Source organism: Rattus norvegicus, chromosome 9 (assembly GCF_021556685.1).
Source record: "Rattus norvegicus strain SHRSP/BbbUtx chromosome 9, alternate assembly SHRSP_T2T, whole genome shotgun sequence".
Taxonomy (NCBI): domain Eukaryota; kingdom Metazoa; phylum Chordata; class Mammalia; order Rodentia; family Muridae; genus Rattus; species Rattus norvegicus.
In genome coordinates this window covers 27,832,702-27,851,104 of record NC_141542.1, presented here as the reverse complement: position 1 = coordinate 27,851,104, position 18,403 = coordinate 27,832,702, and the positions used below count along the sequence as shown (strand labels likewise).

Genomic DNA, 18,403 nt, shown 5'->3' with positions numbered 1-18,403 from the left:
AGGGCCACATATTGTCCTGCTCCTGTCAGCATTTCTAGATTTCTTTGGGGGGAATCCTGCTTGTGCATTAAGTCGAGCTAGTTGCCCACATTGCTCTTGATATTCTCCCCTCCATAATAGATAATCTTCCCCCACTCAACACTGCCTACATAATTGTTGCCAATCTCCAGGAGTCAGATTGGACATAACATAGGACTCAAAAATGGCAGAGGTAAAGGGAGCAAGGGGACCATAAGCAGAGACTGCTTCTTTCAGGTTTTTCAACTCCTTAAAACTCAGAGGAACATGCTGTCTGATAGATTGACCTGCATTTCTGGGGTCTGGGACCTCAACAACAGGATCCGCCACTCCCTGTCCAGTGGGAGGCTCAGGGAAAATTACCCCTCTTCTTGTAGCCTTGTCTTTTTACCACCATTCCAAGGAAGGCTAGGGTTCATAGGTGGGAGGAGCAGTATCTCCCTCTTCTTTAAAGAAGGGATTTTCACTTGGAGGACAAGATTCTGATTTTTTTAGCAACCCTGTACTTATTAATCTTCCTCTTAGGCACTTCTATTTCTTCTTCTGATGTCTCTTCATCCTCCTCTGAGCATGAATCCTGATCTGAATCAGAGGTTTGTAAAGACTTACGAGAGGCATCATCCTGTGCTGCTCTGAATGTTCTTTCTATCTCTGACATCCTCCTTTTATACTAGTGTTAGTACTCAAGAGAGCATCCTTGACCAGTCTCCATAGAGAGAGCTTGATGACAGGAATGCTCTGGGTGCCATCTCTCCTCAGTGCTCTTTGCAAATCTCTCTTAACCTGTTCCCAATCAGGAATATTAAGTCCTCCTGAATGAACAAGCCAGGGACTAGTCTTTTCTAAAGTTTTGATAAATTTCTTTAGCTGTTTTTACCTTTGTCCCCATTCCCTGCTGTTCGAGTAAAGCGACTATCTGATCTGTTAATTATTAGTAGAACTCGAGGTTCCCGTGATGCGATTTTTTTTTTTTTTTTTTTTTTTTGGCTGTGCACTCACCCAATACGTCCCTCCTTCTACGCCAGCCAGCTTCCTGGGACAACCTCATCAGGAATTCCTCACTTTCCCGATCTTGGTGGGACCTCCACTTGTTGGCACATAGTCTCCTTCTGCTGCCTGGGGATCAAGGTGTAGAACCCTCAGCTCCTTCTTCTCTCGCACCCTGTCTGCCTGCATGCCTGCATGGTTCCCTGCAAAGACAATAATTGACTAAACCTCTGAAACTGTAAGCTAGCCCCAATGAAATGGTTTCCTTTACATATGAGTCTCTTCACAGCAAAAAAACAAACAAACAAACAAAAAAACCAAAAAAAACAAAAACAAAAACAAAAAACAAAAAACAAAAAAAACCAAAAAAAACAAAAACAAAAACAAAAACAAAAAACCCAAAAACCAAAAAACAACAACAACAACCCTAACTGAGACCATAACCTTCAGGCTGTTCACAGAAACATGGCGTTTTCAGTTCTGGCCCATTTTGCTGTTCTCTTCCTCCCTGTTTAAGGTTAGACCACCCATTCCCAGACCAGAGGCTTGGAGGACCCTTTGAAACAAACTTGCTTCTTCTACCTGGAGCATGATGGAGTCTTACTTCCAGAGGCAACTCCACAGTGAGCTGAAACAGCACGTGTCTATATACTAGTGTAATGTACACCATAGGGGTAGTAGAAGTGGGGTCACAACTCTTCTGGGGTATATACCTAAGAAGATGGATAGGCAAGACCTTAGCAGCGATAAATAGAAGTGTTATTCCTTGGGCTCTCTGCTTATTCCTCAGAAAGTATCCTCTGAGGAGGAGAGAGGCCTGGGCCCTTGTTGGTAATCTCTATTCCAGGTTTTAAAAAAAAATAAGCAGAAGGTGCCTGAGGAAGGCCTCCAGGGGCAGGAAAAAGGAGGATCATACCAGAGAGCAGTCCTGGGGCAAGAGAAGATGATACAAGAGAGGCTACACTTAGTATGTTTCTCCTTCTTCCTCAGGGACATGAGTATATATGGCAGAGATAGCGATGATGGACCTTTCAAAATTACCTCACATCCCAAAGTCCTTGGGCACGTTGAGCCATATCTCGGGGTGTGAGAAGAAAGCTAACCAGTTCTAAGGCTACCCAGCGAGCAGAGCAGTCCCAACTCCAGCTCTACTGAGGCCATCAGGCAAGCCCACGGGAGACAACAGCCAGACCCACACCTCAAATTTTCAAGGCTAACGGTCACTCTGATATTGAGCACCCTCAGTGCTGCACCCCTCACAGCCCAGACCTCCCCAAAGATGACCAACCACGGGAAGTTAATCTGCAACACCCAGCTCAAGTACCTTTCCAGAACCCCACCCCCGGGCCGTTCTCATTTTCTCTCCTGCCTCCGTTGGCATCACATACCTCACAGGCTCTGTTTCTCTGCTGAAGTTCACATTCTTGGTTTGCATCAGAGCAGAACCAGGTGACGCCGTTTCCCCTGGGCTTCCTCTCCTCTAGCTCTAGATTTCCTAAAATAAGGGGGAAATGACTTAAATGTTAACATGGGAACTAAGAAAGGCTGTGCGTTGCGAACCACAAACTGTCAAGAAGTTAAAGGGAAAAAAGTTTTAAATCGTACCCCTCATGCAGCCACACATCAGAGCTGACCGCCAGGGGTCAGTATTGTGCTGGTTTATCCAGGGACTCAATTTCATCCCCATAGAGAAAGTCTGCTCATACAAACAGGATTGTTGACTGGTGCGGGGAGTGGGGAGTGGGTGGACGGAGAAAATCCTTTAGGGAAAAAAAAAAAGAATGTCACATCTGTAAAACAAGAAGAGTCTAGAGTGATGTTCAGCCCATGTGACGTTCGGTAGAGCCTGGATACTGGCATTTAGTGTGGATATGGACATACACTATTGACAAGCTGAATGCAACCGTAGCCTTGTAACCATTAAAAAGGCCACTATGAAGGAAGCACATTTTAGTCTCCATTTTTTTATGTTATGTGTGGGAGAATAAAATATAGATGTTTCTTTATAGCCATTTCATCTCATAGCACATGATTGTTATCTGTCTGTGCACACACGTTTGCTCCGTTTCTCCTTTGAAGTGGAGATTTCTGGTTTCTTTGTAAACTCACTTGAGTCACATGATGTTTTCCCAGAAGCTGTCTCCGGAGAGGATGTTTTGTTGAAGCAGACACACAAGAAGGCATCTGATGTTTTGCTGGAGTGGATGCTCGAAGGGGTGTGTGGTGTTTGAGAAGAGTATGAATGGAATACCATAAACAGAGGTCACTCTTGCCTTGCAACACTTCACTGGGCTTCAGTGGGCTGGGCTGGGCTTCCCTGGGCTTCCCTGGGCTGCACTTTGTAGCTAGAAATGCACCAAAGAACATGTGATATTCTGGTTGATTCCTGCCAATTCGGCAGAACCTTGTGGTTTCTGCTGGATTGAGCTGCTGCTACTGGTTCATGTTTGGTGTTTGCTATTGGATTGGTGTGGCTGCTTGTATTACGTTAATTTGTTTCCCCAAAATTGTTTGCATGAGAATCTGCATGTCTGAAGATAACACTGAGGGACTCTGCCTCCAGTTGGTTCTGATTGGTAAAGCTGCTGGAGCCAACAGCTAGGCAGGGCAGACAGAGGCAGGACCTTAAGGAGGGACCAAGGGAGAGAGAAAGATCTGACATACTGACATACTGGGATCCCTCACAGTCCTTAGGGAATAGTAAAAGAACACATTAAACCCTAAAAGCCCAACTTCTAAAACAAAAGAGAACCCTCTACCTCTCCAATGTACAATTAATGATAGCTCTAACTACATTTAACATATTTAACATCTACAAAATCTCCAAACATCCTGTCTCCCTCCATTGACACACAAAAGTCACCCCCACCCCCTTCATCCTAGTATGATGGCGAGATCCTTTGGATAGAATCTGGAAGGGACCAGACCTTCTCCTTACAACCAGGAGGGGTTTCATTTGTGTTTTCCCACAGGACCAACCAAAGCCTATCTGAGTTCCCTCTAGAAATGACCGACACCACCTCACCAACCAAGAAGATGGCCCACCTTCCACAAGATCTGGAAAGACATCTATGACCTGGTGACTGCCACCCAGGCCATGTGCCCTCCACAGGCTTCCTTCTCCTCTATTCTTATAGCTGCTTTTGTCCTTCCTGATACTAACTCTGCTATGGCCCAGCCTCTCCCTAGCCCTTCATCACCAGCCCACAGGCCATTCCCAACTCCCCGAGGTTCCCAGCAGTGTCTGGGTGTTCCAGAATTTGGTAATCTTCATCTCAGCTCCAGCCTGCACCATTTCTCACTCCGACTGGGGCCCCCATTTTTAGGCTGCATTCTGCCACCCTGAGCAGTGTGTTGGCATGTCCCATGAGCCCAACACCCTGATGGTGGCAAGAATGGAGTGTAGCCTAGTCCCCTTGCGTTTTGTCTGCTGGAGCAGCATTCAGACACCCCAGGGGAGAGGCAGAACTCGGACCCATAGAGTCTTTAACCTGGAGATCATTTATTCAACTACACTGACTGACCAGCAAGCTCCTGGAATCCACCTGTCTGTGCCCACCTTGTATTGGGAGGATAGGTGTATGCTTCTGCACCAGGCTCTGTACTGGGGTCCTAAACTCAGGTCCTCAAGCTTGTGAGGCAAGCACTTTACCCACTGACACATCTCTTTCCAGCTCTTCTATAGCCTTTACATATTTGATCTTGCTATCTTGGTCTCAAAATTCTCTTAGCATTTTTCAGATTTTAAAACTTTTATCAACATCCTAATACCTAAAAGTTACCTTTGTTTGGGTTTTGGGTTTTGCAGCATATTATCACATTATCCATGTCCTGTCAGTAGACCTATTGAAAAGTCCAGCATTGATATGACTTTTCCCTCTGTTGATTTATTTTATCTCTTTGAGACATTTTTAAAATTTTTCTTTGAAAATGATATTAAAATGTCTTAATGTGAAGTATCCAGTTGTTCATTCTGTTTGGATCTCAGAACATATTCAATCTGATGTCTTATATGTGACTTTAATCTTGAGAGAAAGCCTCAGTATGATTTTGAAATACTTCTATATGTTATTCATATTTTCTTCCAATAGGAACTTCCTTGCGGAGACATTGATAATCCCGTTTCTCACTTCCTTGTCTCTTAAGTTTTCTCTAAAATTTGTGTAGGGGAATTCACTCCCATACATATGCACATGCATCATGTGGACGTAAAACCTGTGGCTGTCAGAAGAGGACATCAGGTCCCTGGAAATACAGATGGTTGTGAGTGGCCATGTGGGTTCAGGAAAGTGTGCCCGGGTCCTCTAGAAGAGCAGTCAAACCATCTTCATTTTCTCTCATTCTCCTTTACTCTATCCCTCCCTCGTGTCTTCCAATCACTCTTCATAGCCTCCTGACCAGAGTTCCTGCTTGCCCAGGAAATCCTCATTTCAACAATTTTCCCTAATTTGTTCTTTTTCATTATTGTTTATTCCTGTTTATTCCAGCTTGTGAAATGCCTCAGCGAGTAAAGGCAATTTCTGCTAAGCTTGACAACCTACACACACACACACACACACACACACACACACACACACACACACAGAGAGAGAGAGAGAGAGAGAGAGAGAGAATGTTACTCTCTGCCAATTAACAGCTGGGCCCCATTGTGGAGGACAGTATCTGTGCAGCTCACTGAATGTGAAATGACCTAGATGGTGCCTACGCGGAGCCTTCATCCCCTGCCTTCAAGTCTCTGGTGCAGCAAGGCACTCTGCAGATAACTGAATGAGAAACATAGATACCACCCCAGCAACAAAACCTCGACCAACAACCTGTCTGGCCTGCAAGATGTGGCTCAGGACTTGAAGGAGTGGCCAACCCAATGTCTGGTTAATTTGATGTCCACTCCACGAGAGGGAGCTCATGACCAATTCTGCTTGGGTGGCTAGGAACCAGACTGGATAGCTCAGTGGCCTAGGGTAGACCCAAACACTACTGGTAAACAAACAAACAAAGCAACAACAAACCAGTGAAATGATTTCTAATGATACTGTTATTTGCATAGATGTGCGCCTTGTCCAGTCATTATCTGAGAGCATTTCTCCAGCAGCAGATGGACGTGGGTGCAGAGAGAGTCTAAATTGGAGGTCTCTACTGGGCCCCTCCCCTCGGAGCTTGAGGAACTCCTTGGAAGAGGGGATGGAAGCCACCAGGAGAGCACAGCTCACTGAGTCAACAAAGCAGGCACAAGCATGGGCTCACAGAGATTGAAGCTGCAAGCATGGGCCTGCAGGGGTCTACACCAGGTCCTGTGTGTGTGTGTGTGTGTGTGTGTGTGTGTGTGTGTGTGTGTGTGTGTTATGGCTGTTCGCTTAGCCTTTTGTGGGACTCCTAACTGTGAGAGTGGGTGTCTCTGACTCTCGCTTCTGTTCGGTTGCCTTGCCCAGCTCTGGTGTGAGGGCTTTTGCTTTGCTTTAGTCTATTCTGATTAGTCATGTTTGGTTGTCTCTCTTGGAGGCCTGCTCTTGTCTGATGAAGTCAGACAGAGACAGAGACAGAGAGAGAAAGACAGAGGGGGAGGGAGGGCGGGATTCAGGGACTAGGGGAGGAGCTAGGAAGAGTGGAGGGAGGAGAAACTGTTCAGGATGTATCGTAGGAGAGAAGAATTTGTTTTCAATTAAAAAAATATAAATAAATAAAAATTAAGTTAAAACGTCTATGTTAAAAATTAGAGAGAGAAAAATACTTCATCCAGCAACTGATGGGAGCAGATGCAGAGTCTCACAGCCAAACATTAGGTGGGGCTTGAGGAGTCCTGCAGCGAAGCGGGAGGAAGGATTGGAGGAACCAGAGGAGTCAGGGACTCCACAAGAACATGGCCCTCAGAATCAACTGACTCGTGGAGGCTCACAGAGACCAGGGAGCCTGTAGAGGTCCTCCCTAGGTTCTCTGCACTTGTGTTACAGTTGTGTAGCCGGTGTTCTTGTGGGGCTCCTAACAGTGAAAGCAGGAGCTGTCTCTGACTCTATGGCCTGCTTGTGGGACATTTTCCCCCTATTGGGTTGCTTCATCCAGCCTTGGCATGATGACATGTGTCTGGTCTTATTGTAGATTGTTATGCCATGTTTGGTTTATATCTCTGGGAGGCCTGCGCTTTTCTGGGGGAAGGTGAAGGGAGGGTGAATCTGGGGAGAAGGGAGGTGGTGTGGATAGTCTGTGGGGAGGAGAGGAAGAGGAGAGGATGTAATATATGAGAAAAGAAAAATAGAAAACTAAAACAAAACAGAACCCAGTGACACTGGTTATAGAGGATCCAGCACCTTCTTCTAGCCTCCCTGATTGCTGCACTTATGTTATGCACAGACATACACGCAGACAAAGCACCCATACATAAAATAAATATATTTGAAACAACACAGATCAAATGACAAACATTATCTGTTGTTTCTTGTCAATCAATAAGCCTTTTTCCTTGGTGTTTTTGTAACAGGGTCTTTACATGCTAGGGATCAGCCTCAGTTTGTCCTGAGGGGGTCCCAAAGAGGGGGTGCTTGGGAGTGGCAGAAAAACAAGGCAGAGTCAATGAACATTAGGCCAACCCACCACACCTCTCAGTAGCCATCTTAGTTAGGATTTCTAGTGCTGTAATACAGCACCATAACTGTGCTGGTTTGGGTAGGTTTGGCCCCCATAGATTCATGTGTTTCCATGTTTGACACTGTTAGAAGATGTGGCCTTGTTGGAGTATGTCTGTCACTATGTAGGTGGGCTTTGAGTTCTATACTCAAGCTCTACCCAGTGTGGAATCACAGCCTCCTCTTGCCTGCCTGTGGAGGAGTCCCTTTTTGCTGCTTTCGGATCCAGATACAGCAGAGGCTTGCCCACATGTCAACTCTCGGTGAGGCACTTTCACAATTGAGAGTCCCTCTTTCCAAATGACAGACTTGTCAGGGTGACATAAAACTTGCCAACACAGTAGGCCCCATCTCCTAAAAGTTCCGCCCCTTCTCAGTAAATACAGGCAGGTGGCAGAGCCTTTAACTCGAGTTTTTAGGAGACAACTGTGTAAACTGCCGTGGATTCTTAGAGACATCCCCTTGAAGATGCATCTTGGGGCTTTGGTTTGGTGGACACGGTAGTTGCCCTACAGCTTCTTCAGCTGGGATGCACATCAGTGACATTGGGAGGGCAGGCTTAGGGGCTCTAAGGTAGACAATGCTCATGTCTATTGCTGGGTCCTGAGGCAGGGCCGAGCTACTCTGGTGGGCCTACACAGGCAGGGTGACTTTAATACAGAAGAGATGGGGGTTTCTCAACCTTATTGATGGAGTCACCCCAGTGGGTACAGGGTATGGTGTAGTGCCTATGGCAGTACGTGTGAGACCAAGAATGGGTTTGATGGAGGCTTGGTGGCTCACACCTTTAATTCCAGGAGGAGAATCCCATTTCTGTGAGTTCCAAGCCTGCCTGGTCTATGTAGCAAGTTCCAGGCAGACCAAGAGACATAATGAGACCCTGTTTTGCTTGTTTGTTTGTTTTTGTTTGTTTGTTTGCTGTTTTAAGAGTGATTTTGGTCTTACAAAGGTACCATGTAAGGTTGGCCTGTCTAGAGGCTTGAACTCCTACTGTGAGTCCGTGAGGGCTGCAGGATTCTCCAGTAGCAAAGTCTTCTAATGTCTATGGTATCTTCCGAGGTTGCTGACATCATCTAACTTACCTTTTCCTGTCATGGGAAGACTTTGTTGTTTCCTAGAAGATCCCAGGGACATCCAAGCAGGAACACAGTCTTTTACTTCCTTTTAAACCACAATGCAGCTCTGATGAGATTTATCCTTGGGTATGCTGACATGACCTACTGTTCCCGCTTTCTGTCTGATCCTGCCTCACCTGAAGCTGTTTCCAGAGGCTTGCTTCCAGAACAGCTTCAGGAATAGCTGCTGATTCCTGATGACCTTAGTTCATCCAGCCTTTCAGACAGATTCAGTCAGAACCTCAGTCAAGCCCTGAAATTTCTAAGCATACAAAGACTGGATAACAAATGCTAAAGCTAGCTTTCTTAAGTCTAACCAATTTTTCTACCCCTTCCTTTAAAAAAGAGAGATTAGTCACCCCAATTCAGCAGGAAGAAGTTGTGAAGAGTTGTCATCCTGATTCCTTGGGTTTGGGAGTCTGGTTGTGGCTATTTTGTAAATTATAGATAGCTTGTCATTTTAAGGGATAATTTTGAATTTGTCATAAACTAAATAGAGAGCTTAGACTTGGGGATTTCTGTGTTTCCTTTCCTTTTCTCTATCCTTTCTTTCTTGGGTAAAAGAAATGGGTTGAAAAGAAAAAAAAGGGGGATAGAGTAATATTACAAGAAATTAGATTTATGGGGATTGATTGCTAAATTTACTTGAAGTGGGTTTGACCTAACGCTGTCTTATGTTAGTTTATGTCCCCAAAATTGTTTATGATTTGTTCTGCTTGGTAAATAAAGATGCCAGCAGCCGATGGATGGACAGGAAGACAGAGGCAGGACTTGAGGATTCCTGGGCTTGGAACAGAAATAAGGAGGAGGAAATGAGATTTGCCATGCCAGGAGAGGGAGGAGAGGAGACGCCTTGCCTGAGAAGAGAGGAGGACAGGGAGGCATAGCCACCATGTAGGAACCTGGAGAGTGTGGTCCTGAGGGCTGCCCAACCAAGTCCAGGGCAGCCAAGGTAGAATATAGAATTTAGTAACTGATAACTTGGAGCTATCAGCAGGAGGTGGATTAACTGCATGGATGTTAGACAGTGGTTCAGCTATTTTGCTGATGAAGGCATAAATATAAACTTTAAAATACAATGTCTTTCTATGTGTGTCCCAGAACTTTGGGGCAGGTGGTGTAGAGTGCACCACCAGGATTTATATATAAAAAAATATTACTACAGTTTTCCAATGGTACCATGTAATGTTGGCCTGGCTAGAGGGTTGAACTCCTATCTTGTAGCAATGCTAGATGTATGTGACCCTTACACTGGGTTCAAGGTCTGTTATGGTTTGCATATGCTCAGCCAAGGGCACTATTAGAAGGTATGGCCTTATTGAAGGAAGTGTGTCACTGTGGGTGTGGGCTTTAAGACCCTCATCCTAGCTGCCTGGATGCCCAGTCTGTTTCCTGGCTTCTTTTGGATGAAGATGTAGAACTCTCAGCTCCTCCTAGACCATGACTGCCTGTATGCTGCCATGTTCCCACCTTGATGATAATGGACTGAAACTGTGAACCTGTAAGCCAGCCCCAATTACATGTTGTCCTTATAAGACTTGCCTTGGTCATGGTATCTGTTGATAGCAGTGAAACCCTAACTAAGACAGAAGTTGGTACTGGGAGTGGGGTGTTGCTGTGATAGGCCTAACCATAATTTTGTTTGGAAGAATGTAGATTTGGCAGCTTTGGATTTGGAAAGCCATAGAATGTTTTGAGTGAGGCTTAGCCATCCTAGTCGGAATATGGAAGACTTTGTTGCTGTGAGTGATTTGAACTGTGCAGACCTGGCCTAAGAGGTTTCAGAGGAGAGGATTTCAGTATGTGGCATAGAGACTGTTTTGTGGTATTTTGGTGAAGAATGTGGCTGGTTTTTGCCCTTATCTGAAGAGTCTACCTGAGGCTAAGGTAAGGAGATTTATATTAATCACATTGACAAAGGAAATCTCAAAGTAAAGCCCAGTAGAGACTTTATTCTCTGGGTAAGTCTCATGAAGAGCACTTTGAACATGCATAGCAAGCATAGAAAGGAAAAATATAAAATATATGGTTTGAGTATGAAAGGGGCACCAGGAAGTGAAATGGTGCAGAATCTTGTGTTCTAGGAGATAGCAGATTAAGGGAGTGTGACTTTGGGTCCTACCCAACTAAATTTAGGTCCAGGCCTGGTGGTACATACTTTTAATCCCAGGCAATAAAGCCAAGCAGATCTCTGAGTTCAAAGCTAGCCTGAGACAGCAAGTTCTATGTGAAGAAAAGCTTAAATCCAGGCATGGTGGTACACACCTTTGACCCCAGGAGACAGGTATGCAGATCTCTGAGTTCAAGGTCAATCTACAGAGCAAGATCCAGGACAGCCAAGCTTAGGCGGTGAAGGAATTGGAAAAGAAGAAGCTAATGCTAATGTAATAGAACAAGGGAGCCATGTTTTAGTTCCAGCAAGCAGCAGGACTCGGTCATGTGTCTCTGATAGTCAAGAGGAAAAAGAAACTACTGGGACAATTGATGCTGGTTAGCTAGAGCTAAGAAATTAGTGATGGTAAAGAAGAGACCAGCATTATTGAGGTGAAATCTTCTGGGAAGTGTTTTCCAAGAGCACAAAGAAGCTGTGTTCCAGAGATAGCCAAGGTTGTACCTCATGCTGTGGCCTGGATGCTGCTACGCTCCCACCTTGATGATAATGAGGTGAACCTCTGAACCTGTAAGCCAGCCCCAATTAAATGTGTCATTTATAAGACTTGCCTTGGCCATGGTGTTCATTTACAGCAGTAAAACCCACAAATAAGACAAGGGCTGCAGGATTCTCCAGTAGCAAAATCTCCTGCTGTCTGTGGTATCCTCTGAGGTTGCTGATGTCATCCAGTTTACCTTTTCCTGTCATGGGAAGACTTTGTTGTTTCCTAGAAGACCCCGATGAAACCTCAGACTAGGCACACAGTGTTTCACTTCCTTTTTTTAAAAAAAAAAATGTTTTTACTATCTGTGTAGAATGTTTTGCCTGGATGTCTGCCTCTGCACCTGTGCACCAAGTGCATGTTAGTTGTCTGCAGAAACTAGAAGAGGGCACCAGGAGTTACAGACAATTGTGAGTCACCATGCTAGTGCTGGGAACTGAACCCAGGTTGTCTGGAAGAGCAGCCAGTGCTCTTACCCACTGAGGCATCTCTTCAGCAAACCCCCTCCCCTTTTATAGGCGAGGTCCTCTTGGATCTTTGTGGTTTTCTCGGTTTGATGCTCTGGAGTTGTTTCCCAGTCCCCCCACCTCTCTCTCTGTCTCTCTCTCTCTGTGTCTCTGTCTCTGTCTCTGTCTCTCTCTCTCTCTCTCTCTCTCTCTCTCTCTCTGTCTCTCTCTCTCTCTCATGTGTGTGTATGTTATGTGTTCATTTGGGTGTGAGCTCATATAAATGCAGGTGCAGGTATTGGGACTTGTGTGAGTGAGGGCAGAAGTCAATGTTTTGTAAGCCTATCAATGTCGATCTACCTTGTTTTAAGACAAGGTCTGTGGCAGAACCTAGAAGTCACCTATATGGTCAGGCTATCTCTCCAATGGACTGCAGGGATCCACCTGTCTCCACTCATCCCTGCTATGATGACTTCATGACACTACACTCAGCTTTTACATAGGGAATGGAGCACCAACTTAAGTTCTAGTGTTTGGGGGTTAAGCATGACATTGTCTGAGCCATTACCCCCCACCCCCGCCTGCCACCTCAGTGCGTTAGATAATACCTACTTGGTTTTGGTTTTTGTTTGTTTGTTTTGTTTTTTCTTGTTGTTTTGCTTTTGAAGAACCCTAAGGGCTTTCTCCAGCCTTACACCCACTGCCTCAGGTCAAGACTAGACCAAGTATCAGCTTCCCGCCTTGGGCCAAGAGAAAGACAATCAACACAAAGACAGTTTGCCCCTGCCACGAGCACAGAAACCAGGTAATCAGGTGACTTGGTCAACTTATGTTGTTATCGAGTCCAACAGGTTTCAAAAGGAGCAGAGTCCTCTTGAGTCCCTCCATGGGTGGGGCCTGAAGCATCCTCCAGTCTCCTTGCTGTCACGACCTTAAGACATGTCTGCCTGCCTCAATTTGACTGCACCAGACCAGAGGCTCTCTAAGCCTTACAGACACTCTCAAGCAAACCAAAAGCAAGACAGACAACATGAATATTGACAACACGGATACAGACAATCCAGGTACCTGACATCAAGCCCAAGCTGTTCCTCTGTCCACCGTTCCTCGTGACCTCCTAGGGAGGTCTGGCTTCCTGGCCATCTCGCTAAATGTAAGGCTCGAAGTGAGTCTTAACAACCGGAGACCCCCCAAATGAGACATGAGAACAGAGTTCAATGCAAAAGCAAGAGGTTTATTTTTCTAGTGTGTCAGGGTCAACCTTCAATCAGCCCCTCATGGTGAGTGACTTGAAGGCAACCCTAAATAACTATAACAAGTAGTTTTATATTTTTTAGGGGCACAGGTTATATCAGCAAGGTTACAGTTTAAACTTATTGGCTAAGCATATTGATTGACCTTTGAATCTATTGGCTAGCAAGCATATGACATGAATTCGAACTCTATCTGGGAGCAGAGGGTCAGGTGACTATCGGTCAGTACATTCTGCAGCTTTTCTTTTTCTTTTTCTTTTTTTTTTCTTTTTTCTTTTTTTTTTTCCGGAGCTGAGGACCAACCCAGGGTCTTGCGCTTACTAGGCAAGCGCTCTACCACTGAGCTAAATCCCCATGCCCCTGCAGTTTTTCAAGAATGTCTCTGCTCCTCCCAAGAACTGTGGGTGGAGAATAGAACTTTGTGTAGCCTTGACTCGAGACAGGAACCTGGTACTTGGCCTAGTCTTGACCTGAGGCAGTGGTATAAGGCTGGCAAAAGCTTCTAGGGTCCTTCAAATAATATCTCATAAAAGTCTGTGAGTTAAGGTTAAGCAAAGATTTCTTTGATATGCCAAAAAAAGCCATTATTTCACACACACACACACACACACCACCACCACCACCACCACCACCACACAAAATGGTCCATCCTACATAATTTTCACTTCCTAAAGGAAAACTGTAAGAATAATGCCCACTACATCAGCGTTTGCCAGGGACTGAGGAACTACTAAGTACTATGGGGAAGTTTGGGGGGAGTAGCAGAATTTAAATACAGTGGTAGATACTAAGGCCTCTGGATTGCACATTGAAGAAGGTGGATTTTACTTAATTTTTAAGCGGGGGAAATAAATGTAAAGTGTAGAAGTACTTTTTTGGGGGTTTCTGCCCGACGTAATTAGACTTCCATTGCTGTGAAGAGACACCATGGCCAAGGCAACTCTTATAAGAACATTTGATTGGGGCTGGCTTACAGGTTCAGAGGTTCAGTCCATTATCATTAAGGTGGGAACATGGCAGCATCCAGGCAGGCATGGTGCAGGAGGAGCTGAGAGTCCTACATCTTCATCTGAAGGCCTCTAGAAGACTGTTTCCAGGCAGCTAGGAGGAAGGTCTCAAAACCCACCCCTACAGTGACACACTTCTCCAACAAGGCCACACTTCCTAAATAGTGCCACTCCCTGGACCAAACATATTCAGAGGACCATACTGCCCCAGTCTAGCCTGTATACCTCCAAAATAAAGGACGCAGAAACCTGGTACTTTATTTACAAGCTGTTGGCACTGTGCAGGACAGATTCTGAGCTATTCTAACGTACATCCCAGCTATATTCCTGTGTTACTTGCTTTTTAAGTCTCACCTGGCTAGCTGTGCTCCATGTAGGTCCCCAGGGTGAGCTTATCTTGGCCACATTCTAATGGTTCAGCCTCTCTCATGGCAACCTTCTTTTCTCTCCTATATCCTTCTCCTTGTGGATTCTACATGAGACACCCCTACTGTCATGGTTTGAATATGCTCGGCCCAGGTAGTGGCACTACCTGTGGCCTTGTTGGAGTAGGTGTGTCACTGTGGGCATGGGCTTTAAGACCCCATCCTAGGGGTTGGGGATTAAGCTCAGCGGTAGAGCGCTTGCCTAGGAAGCGCAAGGCCCTGGGTTCGGTCCCCAACTCCGAAAAAAAGAACAAACAAAAAAAAAAAAAACCATCCTAGCTGCCTGGAAGTGAATATTTTGCTAGCAGCCTTCAGATAAAGATGTAGAATTCTCAGCTCCTCCTATACCATGCCTACCTGGATGCTGCCATGTTCCCACCTTGATAGTAGACTGAGCCTCTGAATCTGTAAGCCAGCCCCAGTTAAATGTTATCCATATAAGACTTGCCTTGGTCATGGTGTCTGCTCACAGCAGCAAAACCCTAACTAAAACACCTACTCAATCTCAAATTCTGCCTTCCTCTCTCTTGCTCAGGTACAGGATCTAACCTTCTATCACCCAATCAAAGATTATTGGGGAACATTTTTTTTTGCAGCATATTGGTCAATGCAATGCCATGTTCAGACGGCAACCTTGTCTTGTGACCCAGAACTCAGCAGCTGGATATACAGTGCATAAGACCAACCTGGAGAGAGAGAGAGAGAGAGAGAGAGAGAGAGAGAGAGAGAGAGAGAGAGAGAGAGAGAGAGAAATGGGAGCTTGAGAAATGGCTCAGCAGTTAAGAAGGGGTACTGTTCTCTTGCAGAGGACCAGAGTTTGGTTCTCAGCATCCAAGCGGAATGGCTCATAACTACCAGTCAGCCCATCAGCAGGAGTTACCATATCTCAGTCTATGCTAAACACACTAAGGGTTGTCCCGAGGAGAAGTCTGGTTGCAGCTGACAAAGTGCTCACAGGGCTGAGCGTGAGTCCCCATGCCTGAAGCTACTGCTTTAACGCAAGGGAGGGAAGAAGATGCCATGTGTGTTGGGGAGGGAAGAGTCCGTGAACTCAGGGGCGTGAGTCCTGGGACAGAGTGTTGGGGAAGAGTGAATGAACTAAACAACGTGTCTTCCGTGGGTGGGGAGGCTTGAAGAGTCAGTTAGCCAGGGCCGCCTCATTTTGTGCAGCAATTCCGTTTTGGTTGAACTGTCACAGTTCAACCAAACTAAGTTGTTTGTTTTTCAGAGTTAAAGTAGCTTGCTTTGTAGATTTGTGCCATCCCTACATTTGGAGCTACAAGCGGGTACTATGGGCACTCACCAACCATGCATGGGACTGGGAACTTCCCACTTCCTCTGAGGTTTCCTCAGATCCCTGACCAAATTGCTATCTGCCTAGGGTAACTTTGGTGCCAAAATATACCTCTTACCTCAAAGACTGCAATACAGAATTTTCTGGGGAGCTGAGTAAGAGTCACCATTGTCTAGGAGTACAGACTAGGTAACCCCAAATTTTCAGCATGTTTTAACCTGTTTCCGTGCAGTTTTTAGAATGATTGTGTGTGGAGGGGGTTGTTTTGCCATCATACATGTATGTGCACCATATGCATGTGTACCTACTACCGTCAGAAGCCACAGAGAGGAAGCCAGATACCCTAAAACGGGAGTTGAGATGCTTGTAAGTTGCCACATGGGTGATGGGAATCAAATCCAGGTCCTCTGAAAGAACAGGAAGTGAATTGGTAGCTAAGCTATCTCTCCAGCCCCTCCATGACGTTTTATAGTAATCCAACCAGCAAAACTGAACATGAAGGCACTTTTAAAAGATAGTGGTGAAAACTGCAGGTAGGAGGGTCACTGCAAAGTGCAGAGATCTGAGCTTGGGGCCTCAGATGCTACCTGGCCACACTCCTAGCCCTTTCCATGCCGAGGAGAAGGCCACATCTATTTGTGCATTGCACATATATTTTGGTCACAAAGGTATTAGGTCACGTACTGAGGAGGGCAAGAAACAGCTATCAGGAAGGGCTAAGATAATTTGTCTATGGACCGTCTTCTTCCAAGCTCTCTGTGATCACTGAAGCAGTCTTTAAAAAAACAATGACCCTAAAGGGATAGAGAGATGGCTCAATAGAAGATCTGGGTTCCATTCTCAGCACTCACATGGTAGCTTACAAGCATCTCACCCAGGGGAACTAAAGCCCTCTTCTAACTTCCACAGACACCAGGCACATACGCAGTGTGAGTACATATGTGCAGGCAAAACACTCACAGACATCAAATTACACACACACACACACACACACACACACACACACACACACACACCAGAAGAGAGAATATTTATTTATTTATTTATTTATTTATTATTTATTTTTGAGACAGATTTTCACTATGTAGACGAGGCTGGCCTTGGACTCACAGAGACCTGCTTTTCTTTGCACCATCACGCGTGGCAAAGATCTTACTGCTTAAAGTACGAGATCATCTTTGTCAACACAGAGGGTTTAGTCCTGGGGTAAATGAAATCTTGTCTCAGAACAATGAGAATTAAAAACTAATGGCATCATTATAATAAAAATGTAATCTATTTAACCAGAGAGTAATAGATGTGGTCTCAATAAGTAGTCATTCTTTCTCTTTGCTCATTGAACTGAATTTTGCAAAGTTAACCTTTCCTCAGGGTTACCTCATCAAAGTGTGTGTATATGTTTGTGCGTGCGTGTGCATGCGTGTGTGTGTGTGTGTATGTCTATGTGTGTGTGCACATGTGTATGTGTGTGTGTGTAAGTGTATGTCTATGTGTGTATGTGTGAATGTGTGTCTGTGTGAGTGACGGTGAGGACACCTCACTGGAGTCAGTTCTTTCCTTCCATCATGTCTCATAAGTCATTTCTTTGCTGGTGAAAAGAACCAATTCAAGCCAGATTAGAGTATATAAACCATGTTTATTGGGAAGCTGCTCTTGGGTGGGCAAATTCATTGGTCCCAAGAAAAAAGGCCAGGGAAGTCTCCATGGGGAAAGAGATGAACAGAGCGGGAAGAAAAAGAGAAGAGAGGAGAAAAGGGGGCCAAAGAGACCAAAAAGTCTGAATTCTATGGGGGAAGGGCAGCCCAGCCCCTGAGCTGGTAAGGTCTGGGTAGAGGGCAGGGGTATGCCATGGAGGGACTGAGGGATGCTGGGAGAACTTAGAGGCCAGGTCTACTTTGGTAAGATCTGCACCTCAGCTGTTTGTTCTGGGGTTGGAAAGCAAACACAAGGGACTCTGAGGATGGGACTCAGGTCCTTTGGCATATCTACAAGCTCTTTTACCTGCTGAGCCAGTGGACTTCATTGGTTTGGAGGGCAGTTTAGGATACTGTCCATCTTGGTGGGGCAGCCAAGGTGGGGGGAGCTTGGAGCAGCATGGGATTCACAATCAGACAGCAGAGTCCTGAATATGTTGCCTGACATTCTCCTCAGTCAGTCCATCAGTCAGTCAGTCAGTAGAAGGTTCACCATCAAGTGCAGATCTTTCCAGGAACTTCTGTTCACAGCATTAAATACATTTCTCACCCCAAAAGATAATGTGTCTCAGTGTCCCTCTGAATGTCACATCAGAACCCTTTCAGTGACAGGTGTGCCTCCTCCTCTTCCCATTAGTGTCCAGGGCCATGCCTAGCAAGCACACTGTAAGAAGTAATGAATGAATGAATTAATTAATTAATTAATTAATTAATGAGTTAAAACGTGAGAAATTTGAAGAGAGCAAAGCTACAGTTCTTTTGGTCTGGGATTTGGGAGTTCAAGTTCATGTAACTACTATGGCTATGCAAATGACAGGACTTTTTGTTTAGTGTCCTAAACAAGTTAGAGGGAACCCATACATAATCATGGGCTCCCCTGAGCCTCCGTAATC

At 45.4% G+C, this 18,403-nt stretch overlaps 1 protein-coding gene across 13 annotated transcripts in view; it reads left to right on the top strand.

The window, feature by feature from the left end:
• Treml4 (triggering receptor expressed on myeloid cells-like 4) overlaps positions 1-17,111 on the top strand; it is a 36,537-nt gene extending 19,426 nt beyond the window's left edge. For 2 of the 13 annotated variants that reach the window (XM_087568957.1, XM_087568943.1), the window contains one exon: positions 3,139-4,963. In XM_087568957.1, the coding sequence (XP_087425083.1) occupies positions 3,139-3,168 (30 nt within the window). In that variant the 3' untranslated portion in view covers positions 3,169-4,963. Of the gene's footprint in view, positions 1-1,522; positions 5,059-16,889 lie in introns of those variants that run through there. The other 11 variants (XM_087568960.1, XM_087568946.1, XM_087568958.1 and 8 more) reach the window with 10 other exon arrangements.
• The last annotated feature ends 1,292 nt before the right edge of the window (positions 17,112-18,403 follow it).